The sequence below is a fragment of the Varroa jacobsoni genome, unplaced genomic scaffold, assembly GCF_002532875.2.
Source record: "Varroa jacobsoni isolate VJ856 unplaced genomic scaffold, vjacob_1.0 scaffold_1143, whole genome shotgun sequence".
NCBI lineage: Eukaryota > Metazoa > Arthropoda > Arachnida > Mesostigmata > Varroidae > Varroa > Varroa jacobsoni.
Window position 1 is genome coordinate 120,245 of NW_019214045.1, and position 20,505 is coordinate 140,749.

General features: G+C 37.7%; 1 protein-coding gene across 1 annotated transcript; it reads right to left on the bottom strand.

The window, feature by feature from the left end:
* Positions 1–293: 293 nt before the first annotated feature.
* LOC111267066 (sodium-coupled monocarboxylate transporter 2) lies at positions 294–20,011 on the bottom strand. Its single transcript, XM_086971186.1, has 13 exons — positions 19,792–20,011; positions 13,809–16,227; positions 13,287–13,477; positions 12,548–12,681; positions 10,765–10,882; positions 8,834–8,940; positions 8,510–8,625; positions 8,189–8,329; positions 5,435–5,653; positions 5,198–5,310; positions 3,614–3,769; positions 2,941–3,347; positions 294–1,517 (listed from the first exon to the last, which is right to left on the bottom strand). The coding sequence occupies exons 2-13, from the start codon at positions 13,847–13,849 to the stop codon at positions 1,428–1,430; spliced, it is 1,833 nt and encodes a 610-aa protein (XP_086827312.1). The 5' UTR covers positions 13,850–16,227; positions 19,792–20,011; the 3' UTR covers positions 294–1,427.
* Between the last annotated feature and the right edge of the window lie 494 nt (positions 20,012–20,505).

The following is a 20,505-nucleotide window of genomic DNA, read 5'->3' on the forward strand; positions in this document are numbered from 1 at the left end:
ATTGTTGCTATCACCGACTAACTATTTTATTATGTATAACGGTTGTCGGGACAGCTTCACTGTTTTCAGTAGTAAACTTTCTTTCCCATGTGCACGATTCGTGCATTCGGTGTATCGATGTAAGATGCAATGGGCTCGCTTCTCAAACACGGACGAAGGAATTCGTATATTTTCGTTTTCGTATCTTGCGAACTTCTGTAAATTGAACGGCTCATAAATCAAATAACTTGATTATTCCTAAAAGTAGACTATTTGCTAAATGATTTCAGTCAATTCAATTAAAAAAAAGTGAATCGAGATTGAACTAAGTTTGATTTTATTTTAACGCTGATCCTTTTGCGTTTTATCGTATGTAACACGATGTCAGTTAGATGATTTTCCGAGCTTTGTTTGCATGACAAGCCAAGTATTGAAATTTTGAATAACAGATCGAAGCATGCGGTCAATTAACTGCTTACATATAGCATTTTGTTGTGGTATAATTTTTGAATTAGCAGGCCGTAAGCTAAGTGGAATGAGAGGCGGAAAGTATCAAAGTCCTGGTTTGTTAAAATCAGTTAATCGCCACCATTTCGTCAACGGGCGCTAGGGTCGGCTGAACTCGGTTGACGAAGTAAATGGCGGTGATCTGTTTTTTCCCTTGTGCTCTTTTGGACAGTCTGACTATTTGGTTTTTCATGCGAGCGGTCCGAAGCTTTTATAGCCTGTTACGCACCGGAATCTTCCTAGAAGCAGCCTCAGGCCGATATCAGGCCGAGCGTGCGAAGTTACCGTAAAGCTTCGGCACTTGATCGTTTGTTAATATAGAACGCGTTTATAAAAGTCGCAAGTTTTGCGACCGTGTACCGCGCGTCTGTACAGACGAAAGCCGAATCGATGTGGTGGCTCTTTTCGTTTGTGCTTAGATGAAAATCGCTGAGAACACTGGAATACTGTGTATATTATTGATAATATTAATAACTTAACGTCAAGATAATTAAGCCGATTGGTAGGGAATCAGTAGCCACTTTATACGTATCAACATTTTGTTGTCAACAAATTGAAACAGGTTATTTACTTGAAAGAGGTATGGAGCGAGCAATACAACTGTCTCTTATAGCTATCGTAGTTAGTGAGCATGTTGGCGAGAACGTTCTCACTTGCGGAACAAATTAACTTCTTTTATTTAACTAATAAAACTTCTTAAAGTTAACAGCAATATAATAATATTTGATAAGTTATTTTCGTTGACTGGTGCACTCGTACCGAAATGGCTGTCTTGCTCGGTGCGTAACTCGGTTGTTAGTTCTCTTGGTACATACGCGTAGGACTTACACATTTAATGAATGAATTTGACCAATACAAAACGAATTCGACTTTCCTTTCAGTCGAATATGGAGCTGATGACGGTAGCATTGTTCGGTACTACCAACGCTTGGCCTGCGTTCTTATGGATCGTCTACGCAGCCAACGTGGGCGGAGTTATCATTACCAGATGTATCTGGAATGCTTCTAACTTTCAGCTTGTTTGCAATTTCCTGTAAAAGGATTTGAGACAAAAGCATTTTCTGTGAGCGGACATGCTCGTTCATACCACTCGGATATCCATGGCGAGCGCTCCCAAGATGAGTTCCTATTGTTTAAGAAGCATCGTCGAGATGCAGGTCAATCGTTTTGTATAAAGATCATCAACATTCGGTATTACCATCGCGGTACAACGGCTGGTAGAGCTTGGGACATTTTGACTTTTCAAATGACGATTTTAATTACGCTAACGCTTGAACATATAACAAAGACGACGACGACTAAACTACCACTACTGCATATTTAGCGTAACAAGTAGTCAAGATCAAAGATAGACCACAACCTTTTTACTTTGGCTAACTTCTCAAAAGAAGCACTCGTATTTTTTTCGTGTCGTATCCGTCATAATGACGGCTCGCGAGTGCTGCTTATATATGGTAAAGATCGCTAGCAAAAATGTCGCAGACTGCTTCAATCGGGGCAGTTGTTTTTCCACTATTTTTTAAAGAAACGATAAGATGGTGGTAGAAGTGGTGCGTTGGTTGTCCTTCTTACTATAGAAACATGCGTACATATTTAAACAATTCTTGATAGATTCCACTATGCTATAATAGAATTACTATTAATAATAGAATAAATACTACTATCAGTTTTGATTGGACTAATCAGAACAGAAAGGATACTTAGAAAATCCGACGATGGAAAGGCCTACGAATAATAAATGTATTTCATAGATTTATCGGCCTCATCAATGGCTTTTTTCTAATAAATTCATTCTAAGAAATTGATCTTTCTTAATCTGCATGACTTATATATATATATATCAGCAAATAGCCTAGCTAATAACTACCTCTTGAATCCTGCCAGGAAAAGCAGCCGAACCATATGTCAATAATTTGCTAGCTCTATTCATTTCCATATGTCACCAAACAAAAGAGTAGAGTCTTATGTTGACGCTGTTGCTCCTACCTCACATATTGTAAGAAAAAGTTTAGTAAAGCCGAAAAAGCAAACATAATAAATTACAGTATTTACCTATTTGGCGTACTACTTATAAAAGAAAGGGCAAGCCTTTTTTTGCCAGCATTTGTTCACTTCTCTAAACAGTTACTACTCAATCTCATATCTTTTAAGTGAAATGTCTAATAAGTGCTAAGTCACTTGATTAATAAAAGTTAAGTGCTGAGAGTACAAGAAATATCGGCTTCTCATGGTCCCCGTTGGAAAAATGTATTACTTAGTGAGCTTTTTTTTTTCATTCAAGTACTACGAGGCCGTAATGCCTACACGTGGGCTAAATCACGTTACCAGGGCCGCGATAGATCGAAATTAGCTTTCGGGCTGCAAGCCAAATTTCCGGAAAAATTATGCACATTATTGATGATTTTGTATAAGAAATTAGATATATATATATATGTATAACGGACTGTAACTTACATAGTCTTCACCAACGTTAAAAGCCAACGAATCAAGAATCTTTTTGGATATCCAAGGGCAAAGAACGTCGAACGGTCGGCCAATCAAATTTGGATTTAATGTCCGGGGGTCTTGTGGATTCGTAAGCAAACTTGTAACAATGGAAACCACCAGTACGATAAAAACACTAAGCGCAGCGTTCCATACGTAGGACAGCCGATAAGCTATAATATAGCCTTCTCCTGGCGCCCATGGCTTTGGTGTTGGTGGGAAGTAGCTGCTCGAATTAGTGACACGCATATATGTGTTCCTGCAAGCATCCACAGAAATTGGAGGTGGAGATCGAATAATTTTGGCTGGGTACAAAAAGCCTACAATACTGAGCCACAAGGAGATGCTCAGAGCCACGGCAAACCCTGTTAGAACACCTGAAAGGCAAGCGGTTCGTGAGCAATAAAAGAAATTATTATATAAGCTCGTTTTTTAATCAAAGCAGAGCATAAAACAACGCATACTTTTGCGTTTCCTACAAAAATGATTATTTTTCAAATTAGGCTCGTGAATTAGCAATAATAGTGTTGGAGTCAGTGCGCTGGATGTTAGTCGTTAACAGTCAAGCTTTTTGACCCATAAGATCCTTTAATATGAATCTGTGTGCGGCAAAGGCATATATCGTATTCAAAAAAGAACATACCTTTTGAGTTTACAAACGGTACAAACATTCCTGTTGTGAACAGACCTAAAAGTGGCCCCCCGACGCTTGAATTTATAGCGTTTGTAGCAGCCTGCACATTGCCCATTGTTTGCGCTACAGCTACAAGCACAACAGAGAGAAACCCAACTACAATTCCTGGATAGAAACCAATAACGCACATAAACACGACCAGATACGTTCGTTACTCCACTGACTGTTTCTTAATTGTCACGTTTGCTAATCTGCAAATCATATCGTATTTAATAAGTAAAAGTGTTGTCTGGAACCTTAAGAGAAGCAGAAGCCTACTTGCCTGAACATCACCGACTGACGTATCCACTAACGCACAACAGCATATGTTCTCTGCCGTAGTTTGAAAAATCTTAAGAAGTGCATTCTAGTTGGTAGTGGACATCTGTTATAAAATAAATGGAGCTATATAGACAAAATTTTACCTAGCGTTATCGTTGGAAGGACAAGTGCCACAGGAAAAATGATAGTCATCAAAGACTTTTATTATATGACCTTATTGCAAGTTACCAGAAAGTATCAATTAAGGATATCTATATTTATTTACCCAGCATTACAAGGTGTAGTTATATAGGTCAGTGGTATGCTACATGGGCCACCAATATGGGGTTGGCTTTCGAATGGCCTAAATGCCGGCAGATCCACGAGATGGATATCATTCAGCAAAAGAAGAGGATCAGTAACAACGTGTGAATCGTTCTTTAAGGCCCATTTGACCTCACTGAAGCATGTACATCGTGGTTATGCCTGTCTAATTTACATAACTATCCATGACAAATTCTGATTTATGTTTTTTACGATTTTTTACAATTTTATTTATGATTATCTGCAATTTAGGTAGTAGCAACGTATGACACAACGACTGAAAAAATTGTGATGTTTTTTATGACGTAAAATTTAGATTTAGTGCCATTTATTTCTCACATTTTATCCTGCTTAGCCGTAGTATCACTAATGCTGGGTTTCATACGCTCAAAATGCAGTAGCCTATATAGCTCTTAAAGAAATCAATGCAATGTAGCTTAACGTAGTGACTTTTAGAAAAAGTAACTTGTTTTAAATTTGCCTCCGAATGTGGTCTTGTGACAGTCGACACTGTAATCGGTAAACGGGGCTATTTTACTTCTTCGTTGTTCAACGAGAGTTCGGTTAAATACAACAAAATAAATTTAGTTTAAGAAAAAAATCAGCCGTTGTATATGGCCCTAAATTTTTGAGGTTTGGTAGTGTTAAAGTTATAGACCAGCCTTCTTTTGCTAGAAAAAATGGAGTGGCCTAGGAAATAAAGCGCAAGTCCCATACGAGCTTACCTGTCCCCACCCTAAACGCATACATTCTGTTTAAGTAATAAGTTTAAACCTTGCAGGAAGAGGAAATGATTCGATAACTACTTCTCCAAGGCCAGGGATCTGCAGAATTGGTCGCACATTATTGTATTATTATATAACGAATTGATTAAGATCTGAAGTGAGTTCTTAGATCTTGGATTAATTTAAAGATAAACAAATATCTATCAATAAAAAGAGTGATACGTGCGTGGAACAGCGAACTCACCGAGCAGATTGATGATACGAGATCCAGCTTTGTTCGAAAGATTCGGTTGAATCAGAGAAATTATATCTACATACAATACGTTCGACAAGGCGTTCACAGCGGAAGAGATCGAGCTAAAACGATTTAGTAATAACAGGAATATTAGTCGTTTTCTGTTAATCGATATAACGTTTTGTGGTCAATATATTGCTAAAGCGATTTTTTCCTAATTGTTAGTTAGAGATTGTTTGAGTGTACCTGAGAGAGGCGGCGAAAATGCCAGCAACAAAAACTCCTGGTAGTCCGGTTATATGGCCAAGTTTAACCATCACGAAATAGGGTAGCAGCTCGTCGTAACTTTGAATTTGTTTCGATTCCAAAGGGTCGCAGGCGTGAAAGTACGCGTATACCATCAGACCACATAAGCATGAGAGAGTGAGAATCCACGTTAAATAAAATAGGTTACCCCAGACGACACTGAAAATTATGTACAGTCAAGTATACCTTAATTAAGTTATTGCATGGGTCATGCATTTAATAGCAATGCAGTATATTACCAAGACTGTAGCAACTATTCCATTTGCTATATATTCGCCGTCATATTACCACTTTTTTTTCCATTTCTCAACAAACTTTGGTCTGGCCAATCCGTCCCTTGTCATATCTGAGGTCAAAGAGGTGACTTTGCCTCGTCAGTTGCTTTTTCTGTCAAAGAGCTTCGTTCATTCTATGCAGCTGGGTCGTATAAAAGTGTTTATTAGCAGGCTTGGTTTTTAGAGCATCTAGCAGAGCATTAAACGCTGCCAATTAGTTCTAACTAAACAGCGGGTCAGACGTAGTTACCCATGGATCCATTCCTCGCGGTCACGTGTTACTTAATGCCGGGCGAGATGTTGACAGACAGCAAAAAACCAGTGTTCAATTGAGCCTTTTATGGGACGCCAAGGCTCCATGCAGTTTGTTAAGAAAGAAAATTTCATTGATTTAAGGTGCCCGGCTACAACTGAGTGTTCCGAACCCATTTTTTTTTTCGTAAATTCAAAAGTTGTTTGCCAACCGTTTTCTTTTAAAGGTACGTTCAAGCAGCTTTTAGCGACCTCAGAAGAAAGACCGAGTGTACCTTTTGAGCCTAGCATGCGACTTTGAAATTTAGCAACCATCCTTAGTTAGTTCTTTCGGTCATACGAGCTCTTGCTATATACGGTGTAAATGTTCTCGGCTGTTTCTATAGATTTTTTACAAACGCGAAATTGATTAGGTTATAAAAAATGGCTTTTTTGCATTTAGAATATTCATTTTCGGAGCCCGAACTTGAGAGAAAACGCTCTTTGCCGCACAACGAGGCCAATAACAGAAACAGGGGGCGAGGGCGCATCGAAAAAAAAAAAAGACAAACTACCAAGAAGTGCGTAGATATAGACATTTGAAAAACAAAAAATCTTTTTAATTTATGCATTAATATAACACATTTAAATATGATGCATATTATTATAATTACATGTTGAATACGGGATAGGAGCTTCTTCGATATAAACTGCAAGTATCATACCGGAATAGAAATAAAACATTAGTGTTTGCGTATGGAGCCTTCCTGTCCTAATCACAAAAAATCTCTTGTTCATTTGACCAGTTTATAAGATTTCCATGCTTCGAAAATTAAAGCCATTATGTAGATCAGCTACGGGCATAGTGATAAAGTCACTACTCGTTTTAAGACTATTGATCATTTTCAAATCAGCTCTAATTTGACGTTTTGAGATGATGTTTTTAAATTGGCATCGAAAAGCAGTTCAGCTTAAGAATTCAACAGTAGACGGTTCTGAATTCGTTCTAAAACTAAAATATGGTTTATCGGGTAAAGGTGAGGGTAATACAACTAAATGAAATTTGGGCTATTGCTATAAGAAATAACGGGACAGCGTTTCCTTGATATAGAGATGAAAATCAGACGTAGTCAATGATTGAAAACAGAAGCGGAAGTTATGTTTCTTAAGTAAAGAACAACATCTTTACGTACACGAAAATGTATAGTTATCTTAAAACCGGCCAATTGTAACAGCAAGTATCCTTGAAAGGAACTAGCCTTACCGGATATCTTTTATCGTCTGCCTTTTGTTTACCTATTCCCATTTGTTTATTTATTAAAATAGCACACAAACATATGGACCATATACGTTTGTGTGATATCTAATATGTTGCGTAACATCATAATGCTGCCTGATAACATCGTTGTTACATTACGCAGGCTCTCTACGGAAGCCTGAATCGTTGGTAATGAACAACGTACAGATTTCGTTAGCTAACTAAAACGAGCTACCGCTATTAATTGGCTCGTATATATATACAAAAAAATCAAGCTAAAAGGCTATAGAGTCACGAAATTTTCAGGGTTAATTGTAAAGCTCAGCAACTGCATTTAATTATTTATATATTTTTGAAATTTTTCACAGGTCGACCGACCTTCATAGCCTGATTTGGTGAAAATATTTCTTCACTCGATTGTAAGATTGGTACGCCTTTTTTTGTTCAAGATTTAAAAATTCTTGATACCTTTAATTATTGATAATTTCCATAATCTTGACTTTAGTTTTGCAGCTGGTCAAACTTTTCATCAGCCTAGAAATAATTAGTTACATTATCGCAAATACTCATTTTCTATTATATTTATTATTATAACTATCTACAACCGCAATATTGATTACCTAAAACTTTCGTCACTTTCTTTTTTTCCCGTATTTGATTTGGGTTGTGCGACAATATGCTGATCTATACGTTCATGCCACATCATTGCCCATTATCATAGTGGCCGCGTCATTGTATAATGCTAATATTAGAGTAGACACCGTTGGACCAGTAAACGAATACGAAGTAAACGTTCTCGTCAGCTCCTCTTTACAGTGACTTCTTTTTTTTGAAGAGTACGCTTCCCTTTTCCCGCTCTATCATGCGGATAAATATGCCTAATAGTAGCGGGGTCAACACGGTATTGTACGTATCTTGCCTATACCTTACCATTTCGCGCGGGTGAGTGAGGACACTGTGAAGTATCTGAGGACCATCATCTGATTCGTGGCGTACGACGCAAGGTTTGAGAAAAAGGATCCAAAGATCATTCCCCAAAATGTGTGTCGCACTGTAGGATCCAAACTTGTACTGAAATATAATTTCGTTCTACTTAATAGCAGATAGTAAAATTTGGTTGGGAAAAAAACCGTCGCAATTGTTGTAACAACAGCCGCCGCCCTGTTGTGTAATTCAGAGTCGTAATAAGCGTATACGAGCATAACATCACAAGTTCATATAAATATTTGTTATCGGATAACAGCTACATACTCGTCAAAACGAATCCTTCCTCCTTCGTGGGCGATGCTCCAAGCTGCCATAAAGCCCCCGACAGACTGGAACCCCAAAACCACGACAACCGTCAAAGCGGCAAACATGAACATTGCCTGCAATGTACAGTTCCGCACATGCACATACGTTAAGCTACAAAAATGTTCATTATCAAACGTGAAACAAAATATAATATATTTATTAATTTATCATCGAGATATCGAGAGGCGAATTGTTGTGAAGATGACTCGTGTTCTGTACAGCAGTTGAAAATGTACATATTGTATTATGGCGTTCGAATAATTACGCTTTAATTAAAGTTACCTGAAGAGAATCCGTGTAAACCACAGCTTTGATGCCCCCAACTGAGGTGTAGGCTGTACAGATGAGCCCTATAGTCAGCACAGCTGTCCACAATCCCATGCCGGTCACTAGGCATCATAAAACACAGCAAATCAAAGTAGAGCAACAGTGCATCCAACGATCGTTCACACCATTACCATGTACTGAATATGGAACAAAGATTACTTAAAGTTTCTTGTCAGTCACTTTAGTTACCTTTTAAGGTATTCGCCATTTTAAAATTACGCGCGATTGAACTACAGAGTGCGTTGCGTAATAAAGTTAGATCAATAAAGTTCGCAAAGTCCAGATGTTTGAAATCGTTACTTTAAACAGACACAGCTGTCTACATACGTGCATATTGCCCTTAACATCGTCTAGAAAGATTATAAATGGAGCAAGACGGAAATTCTGTGAAAGGGCATTATCCATCTTTGGACTAATTCAATCTGGCTTAAATCCGGGGCGATGACCCAATACTGTTACAAAGAATCTACTTGCGTTAATGGGAAAATGGCTTGTTTATGACATCCATTGGCATATGCAAATCGATCGCACAACGACTGATGAACGGAGGCCGATGTCGGTAGCTGAATCGTTTAATTAGAACAAAAAAGAAAGGATATCATCATATTTTTTTACGTAAATTGTTATTTACGTTAATAAAAATTAAACGTGTGTATCACTTCCCTTCAAGATACCCTTAACTGTGTACATATTGGGTGGTCAAAAACATGCGAACGGCTTTCAAGCCAAAACCAAGACAGGTATGTTCAGTGTTTCGGAACAATATTTTTAACTTAATTATACGCTATTTCAACTATTTCTACTATAATGACCTACTGTTATTTTTTTTCAAACAGCATTATAATAGCATTACTGTAACACTTCTACGGTTTTCTTCTCCTTTAAAATTAAACTGACACCATTAAAAATGCTCTGCAGAGACCCCAGCAGATGATAGTCTGATACTGCAAGTTTTATAGCGGATGTATCGAAATTTCCTATCGTAGCTGTCTCAACTTTTGCCGAGTAGTTAAATATGTACGTGGTCTACCATTGTCATGGTAGAAATCGATGCGTTTTCTCGTCGCTGATTGGTTTGTTTTATGGCTTGTAGTAGTGTTGTTGTTAGTTGTTGACAGTAAGGGGTTCGAACCAATCATTTTGCCGGAAAGCGGCAAATCGTAATGCCCCCTTTCCAATCCCATCATTTTCTTTGGTGTCAGTTTGAACCTTTCCATAGACTGTGGATAGCTTTTTCAATTTTTGCTAAATTCGTGCATTAACGTCGTGCGTGTCTCATTTGTCATGGTTTCGCAATCAGCTGCATTGTGCTTCCACCGTAACATTAGCAATTTTTTTGCAGAAGTTTCAGGGATTCTGCTCAAACTTCGAATAAAAATATTGAATCCTACTGTCAAATCCCAGCTTTATGCCGATGAGACCCATAGTGCGTAAGCTACGTGACGCAGATAAAAACTACCTCTTTGACAAGTACCCTATACCTTCATGACGACTGCAAGATGAGTTGTGAGCTAAATGCCTCTATTTCTCTATCCGGAAATATTTATTTGTTAAAGGGACCGATAACGTCAGCTTATGCCCTATGTCGGCATATGCCCCTAGAAGAGTGAAATCAAAAGTTCTAATTACTGCACAACGCATTGTACTCAAGAGCGTTAGGCGCAACTGCGTCAATATTTCAGTATCAATGAACAGAGAGAAGACTGAACAAGATCGATCTTCCTTTACGTAGCAAATAGGTTTAAATAGTACATCGTTGTGTAAACAAGTATTCGAGATCGGTATTCAAAGTAAACGTGCCTTAAGTTAACGCACCACTCAGCCGCCATACTGTATCAGTTTTGAATAAAGTTCACACGCAATCAAAGAGATTTGTAATGACTCACCATAGGATAAAGCAAGAGCTGGAGCGTAGAGCTGAATAGCAACGTATATTAACATTTGTATGATGTAAAATCCCAGAGCGATGTAACGGACCAGGCGGTTGAAACGTAGCTCGAGATACTACAACAAATAACGTTTATTAGTAAATAAAAAATGTCACCGCGTTTAGATGGGTTATAAGTCAGCTTAAAGTCCCGATAGATAAGGAAACGCTTGTTCTGAAAATCAACTCCGGACTTTTATGTGGCAATAAAATATATGTATATATATCTGAAAATAAATAGGTCATGGCGAATCGGCGTTGGCTTCTTTCAATATTCTTAGCTTTAAAATTGTGCGCCTTAGGATGAGTGAACCTTTTACGAAAATTCGTTGCATCTTTAATTTGTTTTGCGATAGAAGCAAAAATTCTAGCGAATTCCAATGACCAAATAGAGAGAAGCTTCATAAACTTATTGTGTAAGTTGAACAAGATGGACATCGTCAAGAAGCTAAACATCCTCCGTCAAATAGTTTAAAACTTTTTCCTCTTAGACAAATAAACCCGAAAGAATTTATTTGATCGTATTTTCATCTGTGCAACTTTACAGAAACGAAAGGAAGTTGAGCTTTTTTAAAACGATTTATCATAAGTGACGTAAAGTATATCAATAATGTGCCAATAAAGAAAAATGTCTTGGTGGGATTAAATCGTACATTACAAATTAGTGCCGCCTGGCAAAATGACTGATTCGGACCTCTGTTGTCGATAATTGACAGTGGTATGACAAGTCATTGAAAAGGATCAACTTGAACTAGAAACTAGTGAACAAGGAAGGTATCGGATTCTACCGCACAATTCTAAATCATACACATATTTATCTACCAGGCAAAAAGTTGAAACAACTTGGATAGGGCTCGAACTTTTCACTAATCGAGAGATTGTCATCTGTTTCGGCTTCTGCAGAACAATGTTCAATAGAGGGATGTAAAAATCATATGACATTTTTTTCCCTTAAACAGCGAGAGAATTATGATGTAACAATGAAAATTGTTTATTTCAGTGTTGGCCTAAAACGATCTTTTTTAAAACGATGGCCGTTTTTCAATGTATGTGGATATATACTTATTTGGATTGAGCATGAATAGGGTAGATATGAACAGGAAAAGTGTACATTTCTTAGATTAGTAAATTTCTATGTAAAATAATTGGCCCCTCCTGAATGAAAGCTAGTATAGTCGTCTCACTCGACCCTGAACTCTGCAACGGCTTTATCAGCAAGCGCTGAAGAAGTGCGACGCAATTGCGGCACGTTAATTTTCACGAGAACTTTGCTTGTTTCTGAAGCTGGAATTGAATGTAAAATGTCGGAACACTGTTTTGTTGAGTCGACAAGCTACTCGAGATCTTAGATCTCGAACACAAGAGACGAGAGCGCAACAAATATCTAACAACATCATAATCTATTGATTCGTCCACTTTACCGTTTTCTGATCGCATAGTATTTATGAAAAATTGAACTTACAATGTTGTATCATCATTATGACATATTGACAAATTCCTAAAGGTGTACGACGATCAGGAAAGCCGTTCGTTCAACAACTGTTACATAAAAGTGAGCGCGTTTTCAGCGTGACGATTTGATAAGAACCCGTTAATTTGATATGTAAAGATCCAACGTGCGTATGTATCACCAACGGACGGATTTTGTGATAAACTGTTAATGATCGTGGGGCGGTCTATATATAAACGATATTAATGAGTTAAAATAAATTTCTTTGCTAGTCAAGTGACTTCACGTTTACCTCGTAACACGTGAGCACTTCACTCCTGTAGAATACCGGCATGTACAGATGAGCTGTGATCGGAATGACCAGACAATACGATAACGCAGTGAAAACATACATGGTGCCATGCTGATAGATCTCAGAAGTATTTCCTATTTCGAAAAAGAAGGCCAATATGCCCAATAAGCTAAGGATCATACTCATAACTTATTACCAGCTGAAGTTCAACGCAACTTTAAACCATACCTAATACAATTGTTGGTGTAAGTAATAATAGAATCAAACGTTCTTGTCGCATAGATCACTGCGTGCAAACGCTATTACTTTCATCGCCAGCGTCGTCATCGTCATCAAACGAAGTGAAGAAGCCCTCAAGTTTAGCTTACTAAGTTCTACGTTTGTTACATGCACATGTTTTTTTAGCACATCCTGGATTTTTATTGTGGTGGAGTACGCCTCCAATGCAGTCCCTCTAATGGGGCTCTTTTTTTTAGTATTTCTTTTATACCATATAAGTGTATTTTTGTACACATGTATTATAAATGTGTTCAGTTTTTACGTTTGTGACCCACTTCAAGATTAAGCTATTGTCCACTTGCACCCATAGGTATACTGTACTTGAGTGCATTGTTGGACACAAATATTTTTAACAGGTTTGCATCATAATTAAACCCAGAGCTCATTGAGGGCTATCCTTAGCACTAGAAGGAGAAGGAAGCAGTAGACGATTCGTTTTGTGAGTAACTGTCTTACTTACCAAGGATATATGACGCTGATATGAAAGATGCCATTAACGATGTGCTGACAAGTAGTGAGGGCAGTTTTCCATCTGCTGTCAGCAATTGACGAATTGTATTTTGTGGACCTTCGTTAAAAGCACAGTACAAACCCAACACTCCAGAAGACCCAACCATGCAGAGGAAGATAGCGTAATCATAATAGGTAAACCTAGATTCATTATCAGAATACGAAAATCATAAATAAGTAGGTATCACTTGAGGAGAAAATGCCACAGCAGATGCGATTGCTTCCAGATGTTATATATCTATAACTTACTCACTTCGAGTAAAATATGATACAACTGAACAATGTATGTAAATCGCCTGAAACGCAACTGCAATTCGTAATGCCGTAAAATCAAAACGGCATCCTCTATGAAAAACTAGTTTCTCCTAAAAACACGGTATAATTGGCTAAATTAATGGAGCTAGCTGAGACGCAACGTAACAAGGCTACACGTCCATGTTGTGTGGTCCTTTGTTTTTCTCGAAATACTTACCTATGAAGGAGTTCCTCTGCGGATGGGATGTTGAATGGCATGTTGTAAGTTACGGTTCACGAACTTGAGCTTCTGAAAGAGCGAATCTATAGATATGTCTGTATTGCATGAAAAATATACATATAACTAAAGATAAAGTCTATTTGTGTTTCACAGGCCTGGAGAAACAGCCATTTCCTAATATATACGGCTACTGTGTAAATCGAAAAGTAAATCACTCGAGCTAAAGAAACAGTGAGAAATACAGCACATCTGTCACAATCGTGAGAGATCTACTATTGTACCATTGAGGTGAGGGTACGTTCATACTTCCCACACGCGCCGCCACAAAACAGCCTACAATTCTTTTGGAAAAAGCCAAGTTGAGATCAAGGACGGGCTGAACATGTCTCTTGCTTTTGAGAGAGGAATAATTTCTTTCGGTAACTTTAAAGACGTATTTAGATGTAAGACGTATGTTAGACGCAAAAGTTTCATAGTTATAGCCAAGTGTATTGGTCCTATTCAGACAACGCGCTACGCTACATCCGTAAATAGATTCGTATAGTTAACTTTCAGCGTTGGTAGTTGCTTTGATGTTTTAAGTAAGCCTAGATTACCTTTTAGAAAAGTAATAAAAAGTATTATCACACGAATTACCATTCTTATAGAAATTTTATTAATTAATTAATTGATTGATTGTATATAAATAGTTTCTGTCAAATCCTTGCTTCTTTACAGTTTGTTTAAACTAAGCTAAACAATTAAATATAGATCTAATTTTATTATTTGATATTTTTCTCGGCAACCAAATTGCTTAGACACCTTTTTATTGCTATGTAAATTTACGATGCAGAGCAATTCCCAGTCTCAGAATATCAATGTTAAAAATTATATTTATGAGTCGTTTGAAAACTAAGAGAAAAATCACGTTACGTCAAACTATAAGGAAAAGTAAAGCGATCAGTCGTCCAGATACAGATGTAATAAGGAACTACGTTGGAACGTACAATGCCACTTGTTGTATGTGTAGCGTGCCAAACGCACGTTATTTTTGCCATATAAAGGGAGAGCTGTCTTATGTAGACCAAATAATCACAACATGTTAAAAAGCTATGGATTTAATTATATTTGAGAAATTGCTTAGAAAGGGATGCTTTCAGTAAACTGAACCTAAGCTCACTCCGTATAAAGCGTATCGCAAATGAACTTTTAATATGGAAGATATATCTTAGGCCGAGCGTGCTTGTGTGAATTCATAAAGCTATCTTCATATTAAAGCCTTTAGCCTGTGCCTAACTTTAAGCACGATCACGGACTTGCCAAAAATTACAGGATAGGATGGTATCGGCAAGCTAGCTGGTTGTGTGGTAATAATAATTCAATTTTGCCAAATTGATCCAAAGTCTTATTTTGCGCGAGCAAGACAGATTTGTTTCACCTTAGAATAAACAGCAAGTAAAAGTAAAATAAAAATGGGTCTCATAAGGAATCCTACAGTATATTAGGCAATACGAATGTCGGTACGGATCGTAAAAATTTGGAGCTTGATATGGACAAATTCATGTAAATGTAAAACTATACAATGTGAAGATTATCGAAATTATTCAATAAACTGAAATATTATTTTAAAAAATTCGATGCAACTTACAAGCGCCAATAGTAATAACAGTAACATTCGGTTATCGACACGCACACACACACACACAAACACACAGCGGTCACAAAAAACCGTTTGTAAAGACTTAACTCACACGATTGAAGAATAACCGAGGATAAATTTTTAAAACGTGAATTTGTGTAAAATTCATTTAAGTTTCTTGTGGTCTCCAGCATTCGAGTAGTAAATCGAAAGGAATAATAATATGTCTGCAATTACGAGAGATCGTCAGCCAAAACCCATTTAGAGCAGGGTACTTTGAAGAGAACGCTTTACAATAAACGGGAGCACAATGTGTTAGAGGATAGCCATGGAAAAACAAGTTTCACCTCACGCATCTTTTTTTTTGCCATCAGTTTAAATATTTTCGTTCAAATAATAACGCCTATCCCATCGGAATTACCCTACTGCACATCACCCGTTTGCTATTACATATCAGCTCGTTCTTATATGCACCAGTTTGATAATCCGCTTGAAACTCTAGTTCGATCAAAGATCTACACTAGTTCTAATTTTTTATTATTTATCTAATTATATTCTCTAATTATTTAGACATCTTGTAACAATGATTCCGTTATTCATCGCAGCTTCCTAATTTTCCGTCCATTCCGTTGCAGTTACGTTTCTCCTGCTATCGCGATGTTTGTCCTCGAATCTAACCTTCGACTGATGACCATACATAAATCCATAAATATCTGATTGTAGTTCTTGAATGATGCGCACGGATGATTTATGATTTTTTTTAAATTGACCAAAACAGCATCATACTACCTCATCCCCCTGAAAAAAAGTCGTCGCAGGCATATAATTCTTGTGCCGAAAATATGCGTCATAAATCATAGAGCACGAATCGACAAAAATTATAGTGTTGTAGCTGCTTGGTAAAGCCTGAAATCGTCAAATCTGATTAGCGTTATAATTTATGTACATTAACTATTCCGCAGACTAAGTTATGGACATTATACCCTTTCGTCCAAACAAAGAAACTGCCTCGCCAGAAAAAAAACAATGTGAATTGAATGTATCAATATTTAATCAGATATAAACCACCTTTATTTTTATGTTATCTTAACTGCAAATCACAAAGGAATGAACTTTTCACAGAGTCCCAATCGCATAAAACGAGCAGCCCATAACCCTTTACGACAGGCTTCCCCCGGCGGAAAAAGGACTTCATCCAACCGGTTCCGCCTTTTGTACAATCCTTTATTGCTGCAGCAACCAGAAAAACCAAGCGTTTTGCGTGGTCAATCTGACTCAGAGAGACGGGCGAACGGACACGAAATTTAAGTAGAAATAAATATAGATAGGTAGACTAAACACTAGCTCAATACAAAACGATAGCAGACGATTGGACACTGGTTTTACATGGGTCTGTGCATGTGGCTTGACAGATGGTAGGTCAAGTCTACCAACGATTGACATTATTTATGGATAGTGGCTAGAAGGGCGTTTTCTAGGCATAAAATAGGTTAATACACAACCAAGTGAATTCGATTCGAGTTAGTTGAACACATTTCAACGTTGTGTTAGAATCTAACTAGTTCTTTGTGTTCTTCCGTCTGTCCCAGACCTACATTTTCCAAAACAAACGGAACCCAAGTTGTTTTTTCACAAGACGAAGTCGTTGCACAAACGTATATTACGTGATCCTCCACAGCGCTATTAAGGATTGTGTTTAAGGTATATACAATAGTATGTTGTTATTAACAACGCGCCTCTGATCAAATGTTAATAAGCGTATTGGTGCAGCACAATATCTCGAACACAAGTATCACATTCTGCATAGTCACGGTCATAGATGACAATTAACTGTCGATACGGATAATTACCCTAATGAGATAAATTTTAGTACCTTGCTAATATATTGTTTTAAAACATCGTCTTCTCTAGCTGTAATTACAGCCATTCGCTCGGCAAACAGGTTGTTGCCCTCTAGTTTTGTCAGATGATTAACTTCGTTACACGAAGAACATTTTCTACTTTATATAGATATAATTACAGTTTGCCTCTACCGATAAGTGGTAACGGTTCTCTCCAACAATCGTTCCCTACCTAATGAACCTTGGACCGAACTGCGCGTTGGCTATGTCGGACCAGCTAAGGATTATAGTACTATCTAATGAACAGCGCGAAAAAAAATATGTCAGAAAGAGCATTTTTTAAGATACCGTAAAATCAAATAACGGTACACAGTTTGTCAGCATGAAACTTACGCACGCAATGTTTCGTCCATAATAAGGTACAATACTTCTCCGTATATCACGCCGTCATAGACAAAGTGACTGAATCGTTGAGCGAATTATCCCCAATGTTAAGAAACGTAGGTAAAAAAACACCAAATAAACGTACGATGAATTTATGATGCACTGAAGTGTAGCCGCGAGAAAACGAAAGATCAGCAGAGATGCTGTTTCGAAGAACGGTAGTGTATTGAAAAGAAAAACAATAGGAAGCAGCATTTCTCTGTCGTAATCATTCAACAAGTACAACGAAAATTAGTATAACTTATCATTTGTATTGAAAACCGCGAAACGTTTCGTTAATCAGGAAAGAAAATCTGCTAAAAGGCGCTTTTTTAATAATGTTCGGATTCAAAATTAACTTCGGAAAATACACATATAATAACAACACTCGTTTTAATAACAACTGATTTCACAGCCAAAAATAATGGCAAACAATTAAATTGTAGCCATACCTATGTAATCCAAAAAAATACATTAAAGCGCCCGTAGACGACGTTTAGACATGCTACGTATGTACATATTCCATGCATAGTATATTTGAACTAGTATAAAATCAAAACCAATCAAGTTCTCGGCCAATTTTTCCGCACCCCTTTAGCCTTTTTTACTAGTTTTAAGTGAATTAGGTTCACTGTCCGTACCAGTTCTGCGGAAAAAAAACTAGCAGAGAGATAGTTTTATTAACGCGTTTATAAAATAGATGCTAGAAGTATCAGGAAGGAAGGAAGGAAGGAAGGAAGGAAGGAAGGTGAATACAGAAGAAAACTATCGTTGCATCAAAAAACGAAGCGAGGCAAAAAAAAACACTAAAAATTAGCGGTACTCCTCTGTTTTATTCCAAATTTGAATTCTACAAAAGCGAACACGAGCAACGTAGGCGTTTTCGGTTGTACTTTGACAAAACAGCTCAAGACAACTTTCTGTATCGACAACTCTGCGCGTACCGGATCGCACTGATTTTATCTTTATAGTGCAATGCTTTAAAGGGTTAAATTTGAATATATTTTAGTCTTATATTGTAATGTAAACTGGTATATAAATTTTTTTCAGACTTATGTCACTTTCCTGTTTTATTATCAACGTTATCTTAGTTTAGAAAGTTTCAAAATAAATTCGTAACTAAGAAAAAGGCCCTGTTTTTTTTTTCCGTCCTGATCGTTACATTTTTTGACGTAAGCACCCTGTTTACTTGTACATAGAATGATTACATGGAGCAGCAATGTGTTAACGGTCGAGCATATGACTCGACGTTCCATGTAAGACCGTCGACATCACGTGATGACAGTTGCTGACCGAAATGAAGGATGTGCGTCAGCGACGAATTAAACCACAAACACCTTCTTGTATCAAGATCAACTATTAGAGGGACTATGAGCTCAGGTAAACTGAAGTAAACTGAAGTACATGCGATATTATATATATATATATATAATTACTGCAGTGGTCGACTGAGGTGGTTAGGTAACTAGTCAGCAAACGATATGAAAGTCCGAAAACCTATACATACACTTCGTAATTAGAACGGCTACTTTAGATTAGGAAATGTTACATAAGTTGCCAGTTTCCACGAAGAGCACCATATAAAATGCGATGATGCTTGATAAAACACTGTGATTTGTATATGTAGGGCAAGTATGGGCAATGTAGTTCATCGATCGAGTAATAGAACGTCAAACTGTAACAAAGACAAACGCACAAATTCTTCGAGGAAACAAATCTCATTGTTGCAGTTCCCCATGCGGCTGAATCAATCAAGATGTCTCCCTTCTACAACACGGTATCGTTATTCTATAAAAAATGCCCCTTCTCCCCAATAGGATCCAAATTTCACCCGTAAATTACCTACTCTATCGACTACAGCAGCCTCTGCCCATAATCGTATGTACAGAAACTAGGGGAATTCCGAAGTATCGTCAGAATTTCTGAAAGGATTTTCCCGCTTGAAACTACCACTCAATCGTACGCGTACGCTGCAAGTTCGCTAATGCTTCAATTCAGCGATGTTATTACCACATAGGACGTATCGCTTGCTGCGCGGCTCCGCTGCGAATTGAATTACGTATAAATTAAACGTAAAAACGTAAAACTTAGAGCCTACCTTGGTAAAAGTTTCTTTCGACAGCACGGTGATTTGTTCCAGCATAAATATGCAGTCAACGCTTCATTATAGAATAATGCACGAATACATTACACGATGTCTTTGAGTACTTTACACGACCATCTTATAGGTTAGGAATCGCGTCCGATATCCAGCCTACTCTATCTGTTCATCTTTGAACCTGTACGCACCCTTATTCACGAGCAGTTAGGTTCGAAAGCACGGACCGAGTTTGGCGTATATGAAGTTGGCCCTTCTAGAATGTTCACAACAGCAGAATATGACTTATAAGTGATCTGTTGGCCTGACGGCCGCAGTGGGCATCTCTATTGTTTGTAAAGGGTCTACCAATACAAAGAAACCAATGTAAGCATGACGTCAGAACTTGCAGGTTAGGTACGAACAGCCTACTCGATGGCAGAGCGGCCGGGGAAACAGTCCTGCTAATAATACATGCATTGCATGCGATCACTCTCATCCAAACACATTTATACGGAGCAACAAAAACTTTATTAAGTGTAGTTCAATATGCCATGACCTGTTTAAGTAAAACCTGTGCAAGCGCAAAGATCTGCATGACTGCTAGGTTTTTGAGTGCGTACTCAGTGAGGACGTGCCATGACTGCAATACATGCGTTTGGGAAAAGCGCATAATCTATCACGATGCTATACATACTCATGCTTCAAGCCGATTAGTCCGGCATTCCTGATTTG

Excerpts from the sequence above, each read along its gene's own strand:
- LOC111267066 (XM_086971186.1), bottom strand. The coding sequence starts at position 13,849 with ATGCCATTCAACATCCCATCCGCAGAGGAACTCCTTCATAG. Across the intron at positions 8,330-8,509 it reads GGAAGGATTCGTTTTGACGA|TACAAGTTTGGATCCTACAG; the intron begins GTATGTAGCTGT and ends ATTATATTTCAG. Across the intron at positions 3,770-5,197 it reads TCGTATCATCAATCTGCTCG|GAATTGTAGTTGGGTTTCTC; the intron begins GTGAGTTCGCTG and ends GTTTCTATCCAG.